This window comes from Erigeron canadensis, chromosome 5 (assembly GCF_010389155.1).
Source record: "Erigeron canadensis isolate Cc75 chromosome 5, C_canadensis_v1, whole genome shotgun sequence".
NCBI lineage: Eukaryota > Viridiplantae > Streptophyta > Magnoliopsida > Asterales > Asteraceae > Erigeron > Erigeron canadensis.
In genome coordinates, this window is record NC_057765.1 from 21,596,908 (window position 1) to 21,610,195 (window position 13,288).

At 34.5% G+C, this 13,288-nt stretch overlaps 1 protein-coding gene across 1 annotated transcript; it reads left to right on the plus strand.

Moving 5' to 3' along the window:
• Nucleotides 1–11,317: 11,317 nt before the first annotated feature.
• LOC122602196 (cysteine-rich repeat secretory protein 38-like) lies at nt 11,318–12,823 on the plus strand. Its single transcript, XM_043774910.1, has 2 exons — nt 11,318–11,571; nt 12,061–12,823. The coding sequence occupies exons 1-2, from the start codon at nt 11,555–11,557 to the stop codon at nt 12,668–12,670; spliced, it is 627 nt and encodes a 208-aa protein (XP_043630845.1). The 5' UTR covers nt 11,318–11,554; the 3' UTR covers nt 12,671–12,823.
• Nucleotides 12,824–13,288: the final 465 nt, after the last annotated feature.

The following is a 13,288-nucleotide window of genomic DNA, read 5'->3' on the forward strand; positions in this document are numbered from 1 at the left end:
CAAAAAGACAGCCAAAACATGTTTTTCATTCCTTTGATGGCAGCATATAGCAGAATGCAGAAGCATGTAAAAATCGTCCCTCCATACAAGGAGAAAAGTAGGTACGAGAAGCATTATCGTTACCTAAAAGTACCAAGGTGAAGTGTATCTGGAAGATAATGACCACAAGACCTTTCGCAGTGTGTACCAAAACAATTAATGACAAAACTTCTAACAAGTTAATGTGACAATCACATATAAATGTGGATATGACATAACATGTGTACTATTTTACTTGACGACGGAAAATTAAAACTGGACCATCCATAGGTCCGCACTTGTACTTCTTTAGTTTATTAAATCCGGAAGACAACATTAGTTAGCCTTAAACACTTTTATGTTTCTTGGTCCAAATCACATAAAATGTAGGCCAAATACAGATTCTCCACGCTAGCATTGTAGTATTTGTGAAAGAACCCATGCTCTCGTCAAGCAGGCTGACTGTACGTGAGCTAACATAGTACATATTAATTAAGAATGTTGTCTTTTATTCATAAGCTTTGAAGATAATACATAGTCAACATTAGCTAAAAAGGTACTTTCGATACTCAAGGTATCTCTATATTGAATGACTGACAAGATCTTACACGCAAGTACGTAAAACATTCGGAAACATATCCATCTTTTTGAACTCCAATATTTGAATATATGTACAGAATGAAATTTTCCCCCTCTACACATTGAGAAGTCCTTAACTGTATGTACCTTCTACAATTATAATTTTTTTATAGAATTTTCAACAAAACTGAGAAAAAAATCGTAAAGAAAATTCATATACAATTAATAGAAGCTAGTTAAGTCATGAGCTGATGTTAGTTTACAAATTTTGTACGAGTAATGTTGGGTTATATAACTATTATCAAATCAAATCACAAAGCGCGCAACGGATGATAAAATCTATGTAGTTTAATTAATTAACCAAAGTATAGAATATGTACCTTAAATTGGAGATAGTTAAGCAAGAAACCTTAATAAGAAGGTTTGAATTAAACCACTCTACGATTGCACACACAACGTTGGAATGTATGTATGCTAGTACTTGATCACGAACCGAACAACCCATTGTTCCTAGCGTTGATTTTCGACCCAAACAAAAACCTAAAACCCTTTTCCTTTTGTTGTAGTCGACCGAACCAAGAGAGAGAGAGAAGAGATTTTTAGGGTTTTAGAAAACCTAATGAATTGTGTGTAGAAAACAATTAGATTGGGCATCTATTTATAGACTTAGGAAACTTGATGACCAAGTTTAGGGTTTGTAAAACCCTCTCCTAGTCCAATTTCGACCAGCCCCTCTAGGAACATTCTAGAGGGCCTCCTAATTGTTTCCTAATTCCAACTCTTCTCCGTTAAGTCCGTTAGTTAAGTACTGTTAACTTTTAACTCTTTTAACGGACATCCGTTAGTTTTTTGTGATCAAATTAATTAATAAATTACATTTAATATATTAATAAATTTATAGTTACATTCACGTTGAGGTGTGATCCTGTAGGCTTAAATACTTTTCGGACATACATTCATTTTACGTGATCATATTCTAACAGCTCCCACTTGAGCTCGTAACGAATGAAGGTAATAACATTGGTTAGCGTCTAGCAACACGCCAATGCTCCCGAAAACATTTAAGTATAGTTTTAAACGGTTAAGGCATTTATTATCCCTTTGTTCCGATACCTTTGTTAAATATGAATATGGATCAAGGTCATTTCATAATTTAACGATTATGTTTCTCATTTTATAACTAATTAATGATTACCAAATATAATCGAGAACCATCTGGATTTATTTGGGCACGGCCATGCAAACATCTTTAATTAGTCCTAATGAGGGCGCCAATGGTATCATACTTCAACTTTTAAATTGAAGGAACAAATCCTGTATTGACTACACGTGTCAGTCATCATACTTCACGACACTTTCTGAAAATAGCCCTTTATGTACCCCCTTATTCAGGTGAGTTAGAACTACATCTAGTAAGTGCGATTCATACATGCTGACCTACTTGTATCTCAAGTCAAAGGATCAATAAAAGTAACCATTTACGAATTTCACTTAATGACGTCGATCCATAAAGTGATAATTCGTTAGTGAGGTAGTCCGATATGCATCCGCTATGGATATCATGTGAGTCTGGTGGGAACCATCCATTACATATTTCAAGAATATAACCAATCACTCACATTTGTCTTTGTTTAATTATATTCCCATATAATTAATCGACAATGGATAATTTAGAATATTTAATAATAAAATATTCAAGGATTAAACATGCAAATATAGGACACAATTTAATATTGAATGAAATCAAACATATCAAATACTTTATTTCATTATGAAAATATAAATTGTTTAACATCCCTTATCCAAATACCGAAACAACAGATTTACATGAAATAACTAGCTAATTTAAGTCCTATGCCCTCGGCATGCCTTTCAAGCTTAGGCCTAGACAAAGCTTTTGTGAAAGGATCAACTAAGTTAAAATCTGTGTGAACTTTGAGTAAATTGATCTCCCCTAGTTCGATCTGCTCACGAACATAGTGATATCGTCTAGCATAATGTCTAGCACCTTTCTGAACTCCGGGTTCGTTGGCAATGATTAATGCACCGGTATTATCTCAGTACAAATCAGTGGGTAATTCATTTGCGGGGATCACGTCAAGCCCGCTAATGAATTTCCTTATCCAGACTGCTTCCATTGCGGCTTCTGAGGCGGCAATGTACTCAGACTCTGTTGTAGACACGGCAACTGTGGTTTTTAGCTCATAGCATTCCACCGTGCCTTCATTTAAACAATGAAGACGTATCCCGACTGATACATTGAATCACATTTATCAGTCTGAAATCCAACATCACAAATTCTATTACCATTTGAATTTTTGATCGGGATTTCAACCAAACACCAACAATAATTCTTTAGTAGCACACATGTACTTAAGAATATTCTTTACAGCAATTCAATGATCCTATGTGGGATTTTGCTGATAGTGGCTAACTATATTTTGCGTGAACGCAATATCAGGTCTAGTGCATCTTATCGCATACATAACAGATCCCACAACCGAAACATAAGGGATTTTTCGCATATGCTCCACCTCATTAGGTGTAGAAGCACTGTTCTTGCTAGATAAGTTAAGTCTTTCTTGCATGGGAACGACACCATGCTTAGAATCCTACATCTTGAATCGCTTCAAGACCTTATCAATATAAGCACTTTGACTTAGTCTAAACAACCGCTTTAATCTATCTCGGTAGATCTTGATTCCAAGAATAAATGCTGTTTTACCTAAATCTTTCATGGCAAAACACTTTCCAAGATGGGATTTAACATCTTGCAACATTGGAATGTGTTTTCCTATGATTAATATGTCATTGACATATAAGACAAGGAAAGTAACATTACTCCCACTAGCTTTGCGATATACACATGGCTCATCGGGATTTTGAACAAAACCAAACTTTTTGATTTCTTCATCAAACCATTTATTCCAACATCTTGATGCTTGCTTTAGTCTATAAATGGACCTTTGAAGCTTGCATACTTTGTTGGAATGTTTTGGATCAATAAAGCCTTCCGGTTGATCCATATAAACTTCTTCATCTAAGTAACCATTTAAGAAGGTCGTCTTAACATGCATTTGCCATATCTCAAAGTCATAGTACGCAGCTATGGCTAAGAGAATCCTAATAGCTCTAATGTCCGCGACTGGAGAAAAGGTTTCATCATAATCAACACCGAAATGTTGAGTATAACCTTTCACCACGAGATGAGCTTTATAGGTGTGTACATTTTCATCCATGTCAGTTTTCTTCTTGAAGATCCACTGACACCCAACAGTTTGAGCATTTTGTGGAAGATCAACCAAGCACCAAACTTGATTGTCTTTCATGGATTTCATTTCCACATTCGTAGCTTCAAGCCATTTGTCAGATTCTGGATCTGATAATGCAGCTTTGAAATTTAGAAGTTCATCGAGATCTCCAACAACGTCTTCTTCTACCATCAGACATAGTCTTTCGGTAGGACGTCTTGTCCTTTCGGACCTACGAAGTGGAATCGCTTCATTATCATCGACTTGAGGTTCATCACTTTGAACACTCCCCCCCCCAAGTTGATGATTTCTAGTATCTTCAGAAGGTGACACATCTTCCTCTTGAGTCTCATCAAGTTCTACAACCCTCCCACTGTTCTCTTGAACTAACTTTTTTTCAAAGAATTCAGCATATCGAGTAACACGAACAGTGTTTTTGGCGGGATCATAGAAGTCGTAACCCATCGTTTCCTTAGGGTATCCGACAAAGATGCACTTAGTAGTTCTGGGTTCAAGTTTGTCAGGCATATCGCGTTTCACAAGTGCCTCACATCCCCAGACTCTTAAGTAAGACAAATTAGGGACATCACCATGCCATAATTCGTATGATGTCTTGTCAACCTTTTTGGTTAGAACCATAATGAGAATGCGTACAGCAGTCTTTAGAGCATAATCCCAAAACAAAAATGGGAGAGTTATACGAGTCATCATTGATCTTACCATGTCTAACAAGGTTCGATTTCTCCTTTCAGACACTTCATTATGCTGAGGAGTATATGGAGGAGTAAGCTGTTGGACAATTCCACATGCTTTAAGATAACCCTTAAACTCTTGGCTTAAGTATTCACCACCTCGATCCGAACGAAGAATCTTGATGGTTTTACCGAGTTGATTTTCTACTTCATTTTTAAACTCTTTGAATGTTTCAAAGACTTCATGTTTATGTTTAAGCAAGTAAACATAACCATGACGACTGAAATTATTCATAGAATAATGAAGTAGCTAGTATTTTTCCTTGACATATGTCTAAAAGGGCTACATACATCGATATGTATTAGTCCAAGTAGTTCCTTAGCCCTCTCCGGTTTTATGCAGAAAAGATATACTTGTCATCTTTCCGAAAATACAAGATATGCATTTGTCAAATGATTCATCATTTGATTGTAAGATCCCTTCACGTTGAAGTTTTTCAATGCTTTTCTTGCTAACGGTAATTCGTAAGACACGAATTTATCAAACGATTCATCATTTGATTTGTAAGATCTATTCACATTGAAGACTTTTAATGCGTTTCTTGCTAATGATAATGCCAAAGACACACATTTATCAAATGATTCATCATTTGATTAGTAAGATATCTTCACATGGAAGTCTTTAAATGCGTTTCTTGACAAAATTAAACAAGATGACAATGTCAAAGACAGATAGAGTCCAAGTTAACTTGACTCTTTTGCTATTGAATCATCATTTGAATCTCATCAACACTTATAATTCAGTTAAGAAGATACTTGAAGAATTGGTTAAACCAACTTGCTTCTTCTTCTTGTTCAACTCAACTAGATACTTAGGACAATTCCTCTTCTAGTGTCTCACTATAGCATAGTGATGACAAGCCTGGTCTTTAGCCGTATGCTCCTTTTTCTAAAGGGTCTTTTAAGGTTTTGAGACTAAACACTTTGTTTTCTCTTTCCTAAGTTCTTGCCTTTAGCTTTATGGTTGCTTTGCTTTCTAAACCATTCCCCCCTTGATCATAAGAACTTGGGGTATCTCAGATTTCTTGAAAGGTTTTCTTCATACTCAATCAACTTGATATGAAGTCTAACTATGCTATGAAAATATGCAATTATCTCTTATGCCAATAAGAATCGGCAGAAGGTACGCATAGTTTAAACCTTTCCATAATGCTCAAAGTGACTCTTCATCTTGAGTACATGAGCATTTACCGGTTTCCCATACTCGTGTTCAAGTTATGGACTGACTCAATTAGCTCAAGTAAGTTCTTCTCCAACTTGTTTTCCGTACATAGACTTGAGTTATTTGATCATATCACGGATTTTGCAATCCGAATTGCTTTTTGAAGCTCAAGAGACATGCTTCTAGCATCAAATAAGCAACCTCAATATGTCGATTGTACCGAGTAGTTTATGCTTCCAACTGCAAAGCAGTGGCATTCGCATCAGGAATAGCGGTATCTGAGTTTCAAATGACATCGGTTTTCTTTTCAACTCTTAGAACAATTCTCTATTGACAAAACAGTCATTGAAATTGGTTTCAGAAAGTTTTCTCTTTCTAGCATCGACCTGAAAGCCGATTGGTGTATGTTTTGTGAAGGATTTATTGCCATTTACAAAACCGATTTAAGTTCATATATCGGTATTTTCGATAATAAATCCTTAAGAAATTAATTACCCAACGTTTACAAAATAAACAATTAATTTCATTATGGCTAGGATCCAATTGACATGCAACCATTTCATCAGTTGATCTGCTAGAAATGATTGCACTCAAAAGGTAAGTGACGAGCAGTAATTGCATTACAAGTGCAATTCCTAGAAAGTATTGAACCTACGTAAGACACTTGATTCATCAAGTGATTTTTTGTTCTTTACTTGATTGTTATCTGATTGATTATGGCTCATGAAACTGCTACTGGTAGTGGTTCTAAGACCACTGCTGTGAGTGCTCTTGATTTTGGTGACCCTTTATACCTTCATCCTACTGATACTAGTGGTGCTCCTATTTTGTCTTTTAAATTGACCGGTACTGAAAATTACAATGTGTGGTCATGTGCTATGATGCTTGCTTTAGAAACTAAAAATTAAGTAGGTTTCATAGATGGTTCATGTGAGAAAAATGATGGTGATCCTGTTCTTGCTAAACAATGGGATAGATGCAACTCTGTGGTTCTTTCTTGGATTTTAGGATCTGTTAGTCAAGAATTGTATATGGGACAGATTTTTTCAAGAGTTGCTAGTGAAGTTTGGAGAGATTTAAAAGAAACTTATGACAAGGTTGATAGTTCTGTTATGTTCAATCTGCATCACAAAATTAACACACTAAGTCAGAATGGTTCTTCTTTGTCAGAATATTATCACAAGTTAAACACATTCTGGAAACAATTTGATGCTATGGTGAAGTTACCTGTGTGTACTTGTAAGGCTGCTAAAGAATTTAAAACACATCATGACTTAATAAGGTTAATGCAGTTTCTTATGGGTCTTGATGAAACATATATGCCTGTTAGAAGTACTATTCTCACTAAAGATCCATTACCTGATGTGAAATCTGCTTATGCCTTGTTGTCTAGGGAAGAATCACATAGAAATTCTACTTCTATGAATCATGCTAAACCTGTGCATTCTGCTTTTGTTTCTAAGTATAATGACCAGAAGAAGAAGTTTGTTAGAAATGATAACTTGATATGTGCTAACCCTGTTTGTCGTTTAAAAGGTCATACTATAGATAAATGCTTTAAAATTGTTGGTTATCCTAACTATTATAAAAAGAAAAATGTCTTTCAAAGTCAAAATAAAAATTTCTCTAATAACAATGCTTATAATGATAAAAATGGATCTTGGAATGAAAAACCTCATGCAGTTTCTGATAATAATACTTGCAATGCTAATGCTTCCTCTACTGGTTTACCTCTCACTAATGAACAAATTGCTAAACTAATGAGTTTTATTGATAGTCAAGAATCAAGGGCAAGTATGCAGGCACATATGGCAGGTGCTTTTATGTCCTCTACCTTTTTTAATTCAAACATTCAATTTAATCATATACCCAGTAAAAAGGATTGGATTAATGATTCAGGTGCAAATCAGCATATGTGTTGTGATTCTAAACTTATTAATTCTGTTGTGTCACATCTCTTAATTTAAGGGTAAATCATCCAAATGGAACTTCTGCTTTAATAAGAAAAATTGGTGATGTAAGACTGACAGATAAAATTACTTTGTTTGATGTCTTATACATTCCTGATTATTTTGTGAACTTGTTTTCTGTGCATAAGGCAAATAAAGATAGTAAGTTGTTTGTAGGATTTACTGAAAAAATGTGTTATATTCAGGACTTGAGAACAATGAAAAACTTGGGGACTGGTAGAGTTCATGGAGGGCTATATTTGCTTGATGTAAGTGATACTTTTGTTAATAACTGCAGTAATTTCCTTGGAATGTGTTACAATGTGTCTTCTGATCTTTGGCATTCTAGACTTGGACACCCTGCAAATGGTGTTTTAAAGGTTTTGAAAGATAAACTGAAACTTGATAATTATATAATTGATAATTGTGATACTTGTCATAAAGCCAAACAAACTAGGGAACCTTTTTCTATAAGTGATCATAAATCTATGTGTATTGGTGATTTAATTCACCTTGATGTTTGGGGTCCATATAAGAAAGTTAGCAGAGAAGGGTTCAAATATTTTCTAACTGTGGTTGATGACTATTCTAAGGCAATTTGGGTTTTTTTACTCAAAAATAAAACTGAAGTATATGAAAACATTTTATACTTCATGAATTTTATTAAAACTCAGTTTGGAAAGGTGGTTAAAGTATTTAGGTCTGATAATGGTACTGAATTTGTTAATGCAAAGTTGACTGCATTGTTTAATTCTTATGGTATAATACATCAGACATCTTGTGCTTACACTCCACAACAAAATGGAATAGCTGAAAGAAAACACAGGCACCTTTTAAATGTGGCAAGATCCCTTTTGTTTCAGGGAGGTATTCCCTTGTATATGTGGCCTGAATGTGTGTTGACTGCTGCTTATTTGATTAACAGAACTCCATCTTCTGTTCTTAATGGAAAAAGTCCATATGAACTTATTTTTGGTTTTGAACCATCTCTGTCTCATTTAAGAAGCTTTGGTTGTTTATGTTATGCAACTGTCTTGAACAATGATGATAAATTTTCAAAAAGGGCAGAAAAGTGTGTGTTGATTGGTTATTCAAATTCAAAGAAAGGGTATAAACTCTTTAGTCTTGAAGATAAAAGTATGTTTTACTCTAGGGATGTAAAGTTTTGTGAACATGTGTTTCCTTTTAAGTTAAATACTCTTAATGAAAGCTATGATATTGATTATACTACCTTCTTTGACAGGGTTGATGAAGTGTTGGTTCCATTGGTCCCAATGATGACATCAATCACAGAATTATAGAAGGTGATGGCAGTGCAGCCATTGATACTGGTAGCAATGATGCTGCCAGAGATTTGGGTGGCACAGCAATACTTAATGAATGTATCAATGAGGTGTCTAATGGTTGGGATAACCTTGAAGAATTATAGAAGGTGATGGCAGTGCAGCCATTGATACTGGTAGCAATGATGCTGCCAGAGATTTGGGTGGCACAGCAATACCTAATGAATGTATCAATGAGGTGTCTAATGGTGGGGATAACCTTGATATTCCTGAGGGAGGGTTCTTAGGTAATCCTGATTTTCCTAATGAACCTTTAAGTATGGACAACACTCATCAACCTAGGAGGTCTAATAGACAGTCTAATGTTCCTAGGAATCTTAATGATTATGTGTTAGATGGGAAAGTGAAATATGGGATAGAAAGAGTTTTAAACTATTCTAACTTGAGTTCTGAAATATATTGCTTTCTATCTGAAATTAACAAACATAAAGAACCTACCTCTTATAATGAGGCTGCTAAAAATCAGAAATGGGTTGAAGCAATGAATTTAGAAATGGAAGCATTATATAGGAATAACACTTGGTTTTTAACTGAGTTACCTTCTGGTAGAAATCCTATTGGATGTAAATGGGTATATAAAGTTAAATATAAATCTACAGGGGAAGTAGAAAGGTATAAAGCCAGACTGGTAGCTAAAGGCTATAACCAAAAGCCTGGTGTTGATTATGAAGAAACTTTCTCTCCCGTAGTTAAAATGGTAATTATTAGATGTCTTGTGAATATTGTTGTACATAATAATTGGACCTTGTTTCAATTAGATATCAATAATGCATTCTTATATGGTGAGTTAAATGAAGATGCTTATATGGAATTGCCTCCTAGTTATTTTTCTAAAGATGATACTAGGGTTTGTAAGCTTGTTAAGTCTCTTTATGGATTGAAACAAGCTCCTAGACAATGGAATCATAAGCTTACTAGTGCTCTTATTGAATATGGATTCATAAAAAGTAAGAGTGATTACTCACTTTTTACTTTAAGTCATGATACCTTGTTTATTGCCTTACTTATCTATGTTGATGACATTGTTATCACTGGCAATGATATTAATAAAGTTACCAATGTTAAACAGTTTTTAAGTTCTAAGTTTATGATAAAAGACTTAGGAAAATTGAAATATTTTTTGGGAATAGAAGTAATTGACACTTCTAAAGGTGTTTGTTTAACACAAAGGAAGTATTGCATGGATCTTTTATTTGAATATGGATTACTAGGTTCTAAACCTATGAAGACTCCAATGGATATGAACTTGCTTCTTTCTGATAGAGAGAATGTTGATGATCCTTTTATTGAAAACATTTCTATTTATCAGAAATTAATTGGCAAGCTTATCTATCTTACTATTACAAGACCAGACATTAGTTATTCTGTTCACTGCCTTAGTCAGTACATGCATGCTCCTAAGGTTTCTCACTTGAAACTTGCATTCAGAATTCTGAGATACTTGAAAAAGAATCCAGGTAAAGGTGTTCATGTAATTAAAGGTAATACTTTATCTCTCAAAGCTTATGTAGATTCTGATTGGGGTAAATGTATCACCTCTAGAAGGTCTGTTACTGGATTTTGCATTTTTTTGGGAGATTCCTTAATATCATGGAAGAGTAAAAAGCAAAATACTGTGTCTAGGTCTTCCACTGAAGCTGAATATAGGGCCTTGGCCACTGTAACTTGTGAAGTGATATGGATTTTGAGTATTTTGCATGACTTAAAAGTAAAGAACTTGCTACCTGTTGATGTTTTATGTGATAACAAATCTGCAATTCTTATTGCAAACAATCCTATTCTTCATGAAAGAACAAAACACATTGAAATTGATATTCATGTTGTAAGGGAAAAGATTGCTTCAGGGATGATTAATCTTGTTAAAATTGATACCACTGAGCAGGCTGCTGACATTTTCACAAAGAGTTTGTGTGTTGCTCAACATGAATATCTACTTTCCAAATTTAATCTTATAAATTTGTTTCAGTAATCGTTTTTTCTTTCTTCTTTCTTTTACCAAAGTTTATATTAAGGGAGGGTGTTAAAAAGGTTAATATAAACTTTGGGTTATATTTGTATAAGTCCTCTTACTTCTGGGTTAAGAGTTGTGCAAGTATGTCTTTCTAGATTCTAGAGGGACTAAAGATGGACAAAGATAATGTGAAAGGAGGTTCTGGTTTGCTCTTGCTTATACACAACTAAGGTTGAAGATATACAGATGTGTGGCTATGCTTATCTTTTTCCTCAAGAAATTCTCTCAATATATTTTTCGTATCTAATTTTACCGTTGTAGAAAGAGAACAATTTATTGTACCTTTCCTTTAATTCATCTTGATCAATGTATGAAAAGAACTCTTAATAATAATTAATAATAAAAAGGAACACCTAATCGGGCCGATTGATTCTCCTATTTGGTTGATTGAGTTTAGTAAGATCCTTTGTAATTGTTGGCTATTCTTCACATTAGTTCATTCTCATGATGCAACGTTATGATCGACATTAGTGCAGTTTTCATAGTTTAATGTCTCTGAATTTCAGGTACTATTATCATGCATTAATGTAATCACAATAAGGAAAATTTTATGTATAAAAATTCCTTTATTGGTAAATTTCAAACCAACTATGAGATAATAATTATAGCGTTACTTGCGTTAAACTTTTCTACCTAATTGACTTAATCTTATGGCTTAATTCATATGATATTATAATTCGAAAATGGAACCAAAAGAGGGCTGAAACCTTCATAATATGAAAAAATCAAACCATAATATGAAAAAGTCAAACCTGTAACATTTGACCATGTATTGGCTTATAGGTTCATTTCTATCTCCCCATATTTATAAATACCACTGATGTATCAAAAATCATACTCACAAATCATACTCAATCTCCATTCAACAATCCAATTAAGATGTCATCCTTCACCATCTGTGTCCTTTTCTTTTTTCTATTTGTCCAAATGGTTATAGGGGCTGACCCTCTTTACCATTTGTGTTCTAACGATTCTGGTAATTTTACGCATTATAGTCCATATGATCAAAGCCTCACCAAACTCCTTGGTGACTTGTACTACAAAACTCCTTCAAACGGCTTTGGAATGAGCTCAGTGGGTCAATACCAAGCTCAAGCATTTGGTCTTTCTATGTGTCGTGGTGACGTATCAAGCAAAGACTGCATGGCTTGTGTTGTTAATGCTAGTGCTGAAATTCGCAAGCGTTGTCCAAACAACAAGGCTGCGACTATATGGTACGACCAATGTCTCTTGAAATATTCCAATACTAACTTCTTTGGTCAAATAGATAATCAGGTCAAGTTATACATGTGGAACTTGAACAATGTGAGTGACCCGACATCATTTAACTTGGCAACCAAGAACTTGTTGAGCAATTTGTCAGTCACGGCTTACACTGACCCAAAGTTAATGTACGCTGCTGGTGAAACCAACCTAAAAGGTTCACACAAGATTTATGGACTGGTTCAGTGCACTAGGGACCTGTCACCAGATGAGTGCAAGAATTGTTTAGATTCTGCAATCAGTGAACTTCCGAGCTGTTGTGATGGGAAGCAAGGTGGGAGAGTTATTAGTGGAAGTTGTAACATTAGATATGAGATATATCCATTTACAAGTGTGTCGTAAAAGCTCAGTTATAGCTTAAAAATTTGTTGCTTAATTCTTAAATCTATTTGATTTATTCATTATTTGTTAAGTTCTGAAATCAAAAGTTGGTGTTGTCCCTTGTTTGTATGCCGTCTATATATCATTCTTCATAATCTCTAGTTTATCATGAAATTTCAATTTAGTAATTACAACTTAAGTTAACATATATGTGTCTAACAAGTCTCAGTGGATCCAAAATTGCAACTAATTTATTCAAATAGAGTTGCCTTCAAGAGCAAAACATGGATTGAAATAGATTTTTGATCATGGAGATTTTGACGTCGTGATTTTTTATGTTTGTCCATATACGGCCATGTTGAACATTGGACCAATAAGTCAGTTAGCCGATTAGCATGTACTTACTCCGGGTTTTACAGAAAATACCTCAACACAAGAAAACTCGTGAATGACAAGAAGAGGGAAAACACATTTCCAGGGTATTCATCATGATAAGTAACTTTCAACTCCTAAAGATCACAAAAGAAACAAAAAAGTTTTGCCTCTCACGACGATGATGCTTAAAGACGTATAACTTTTGCACCAAAATAATCCAGGCTAAATGGATAGCTTTTGACAGTTTTCATGTAACATTACTGT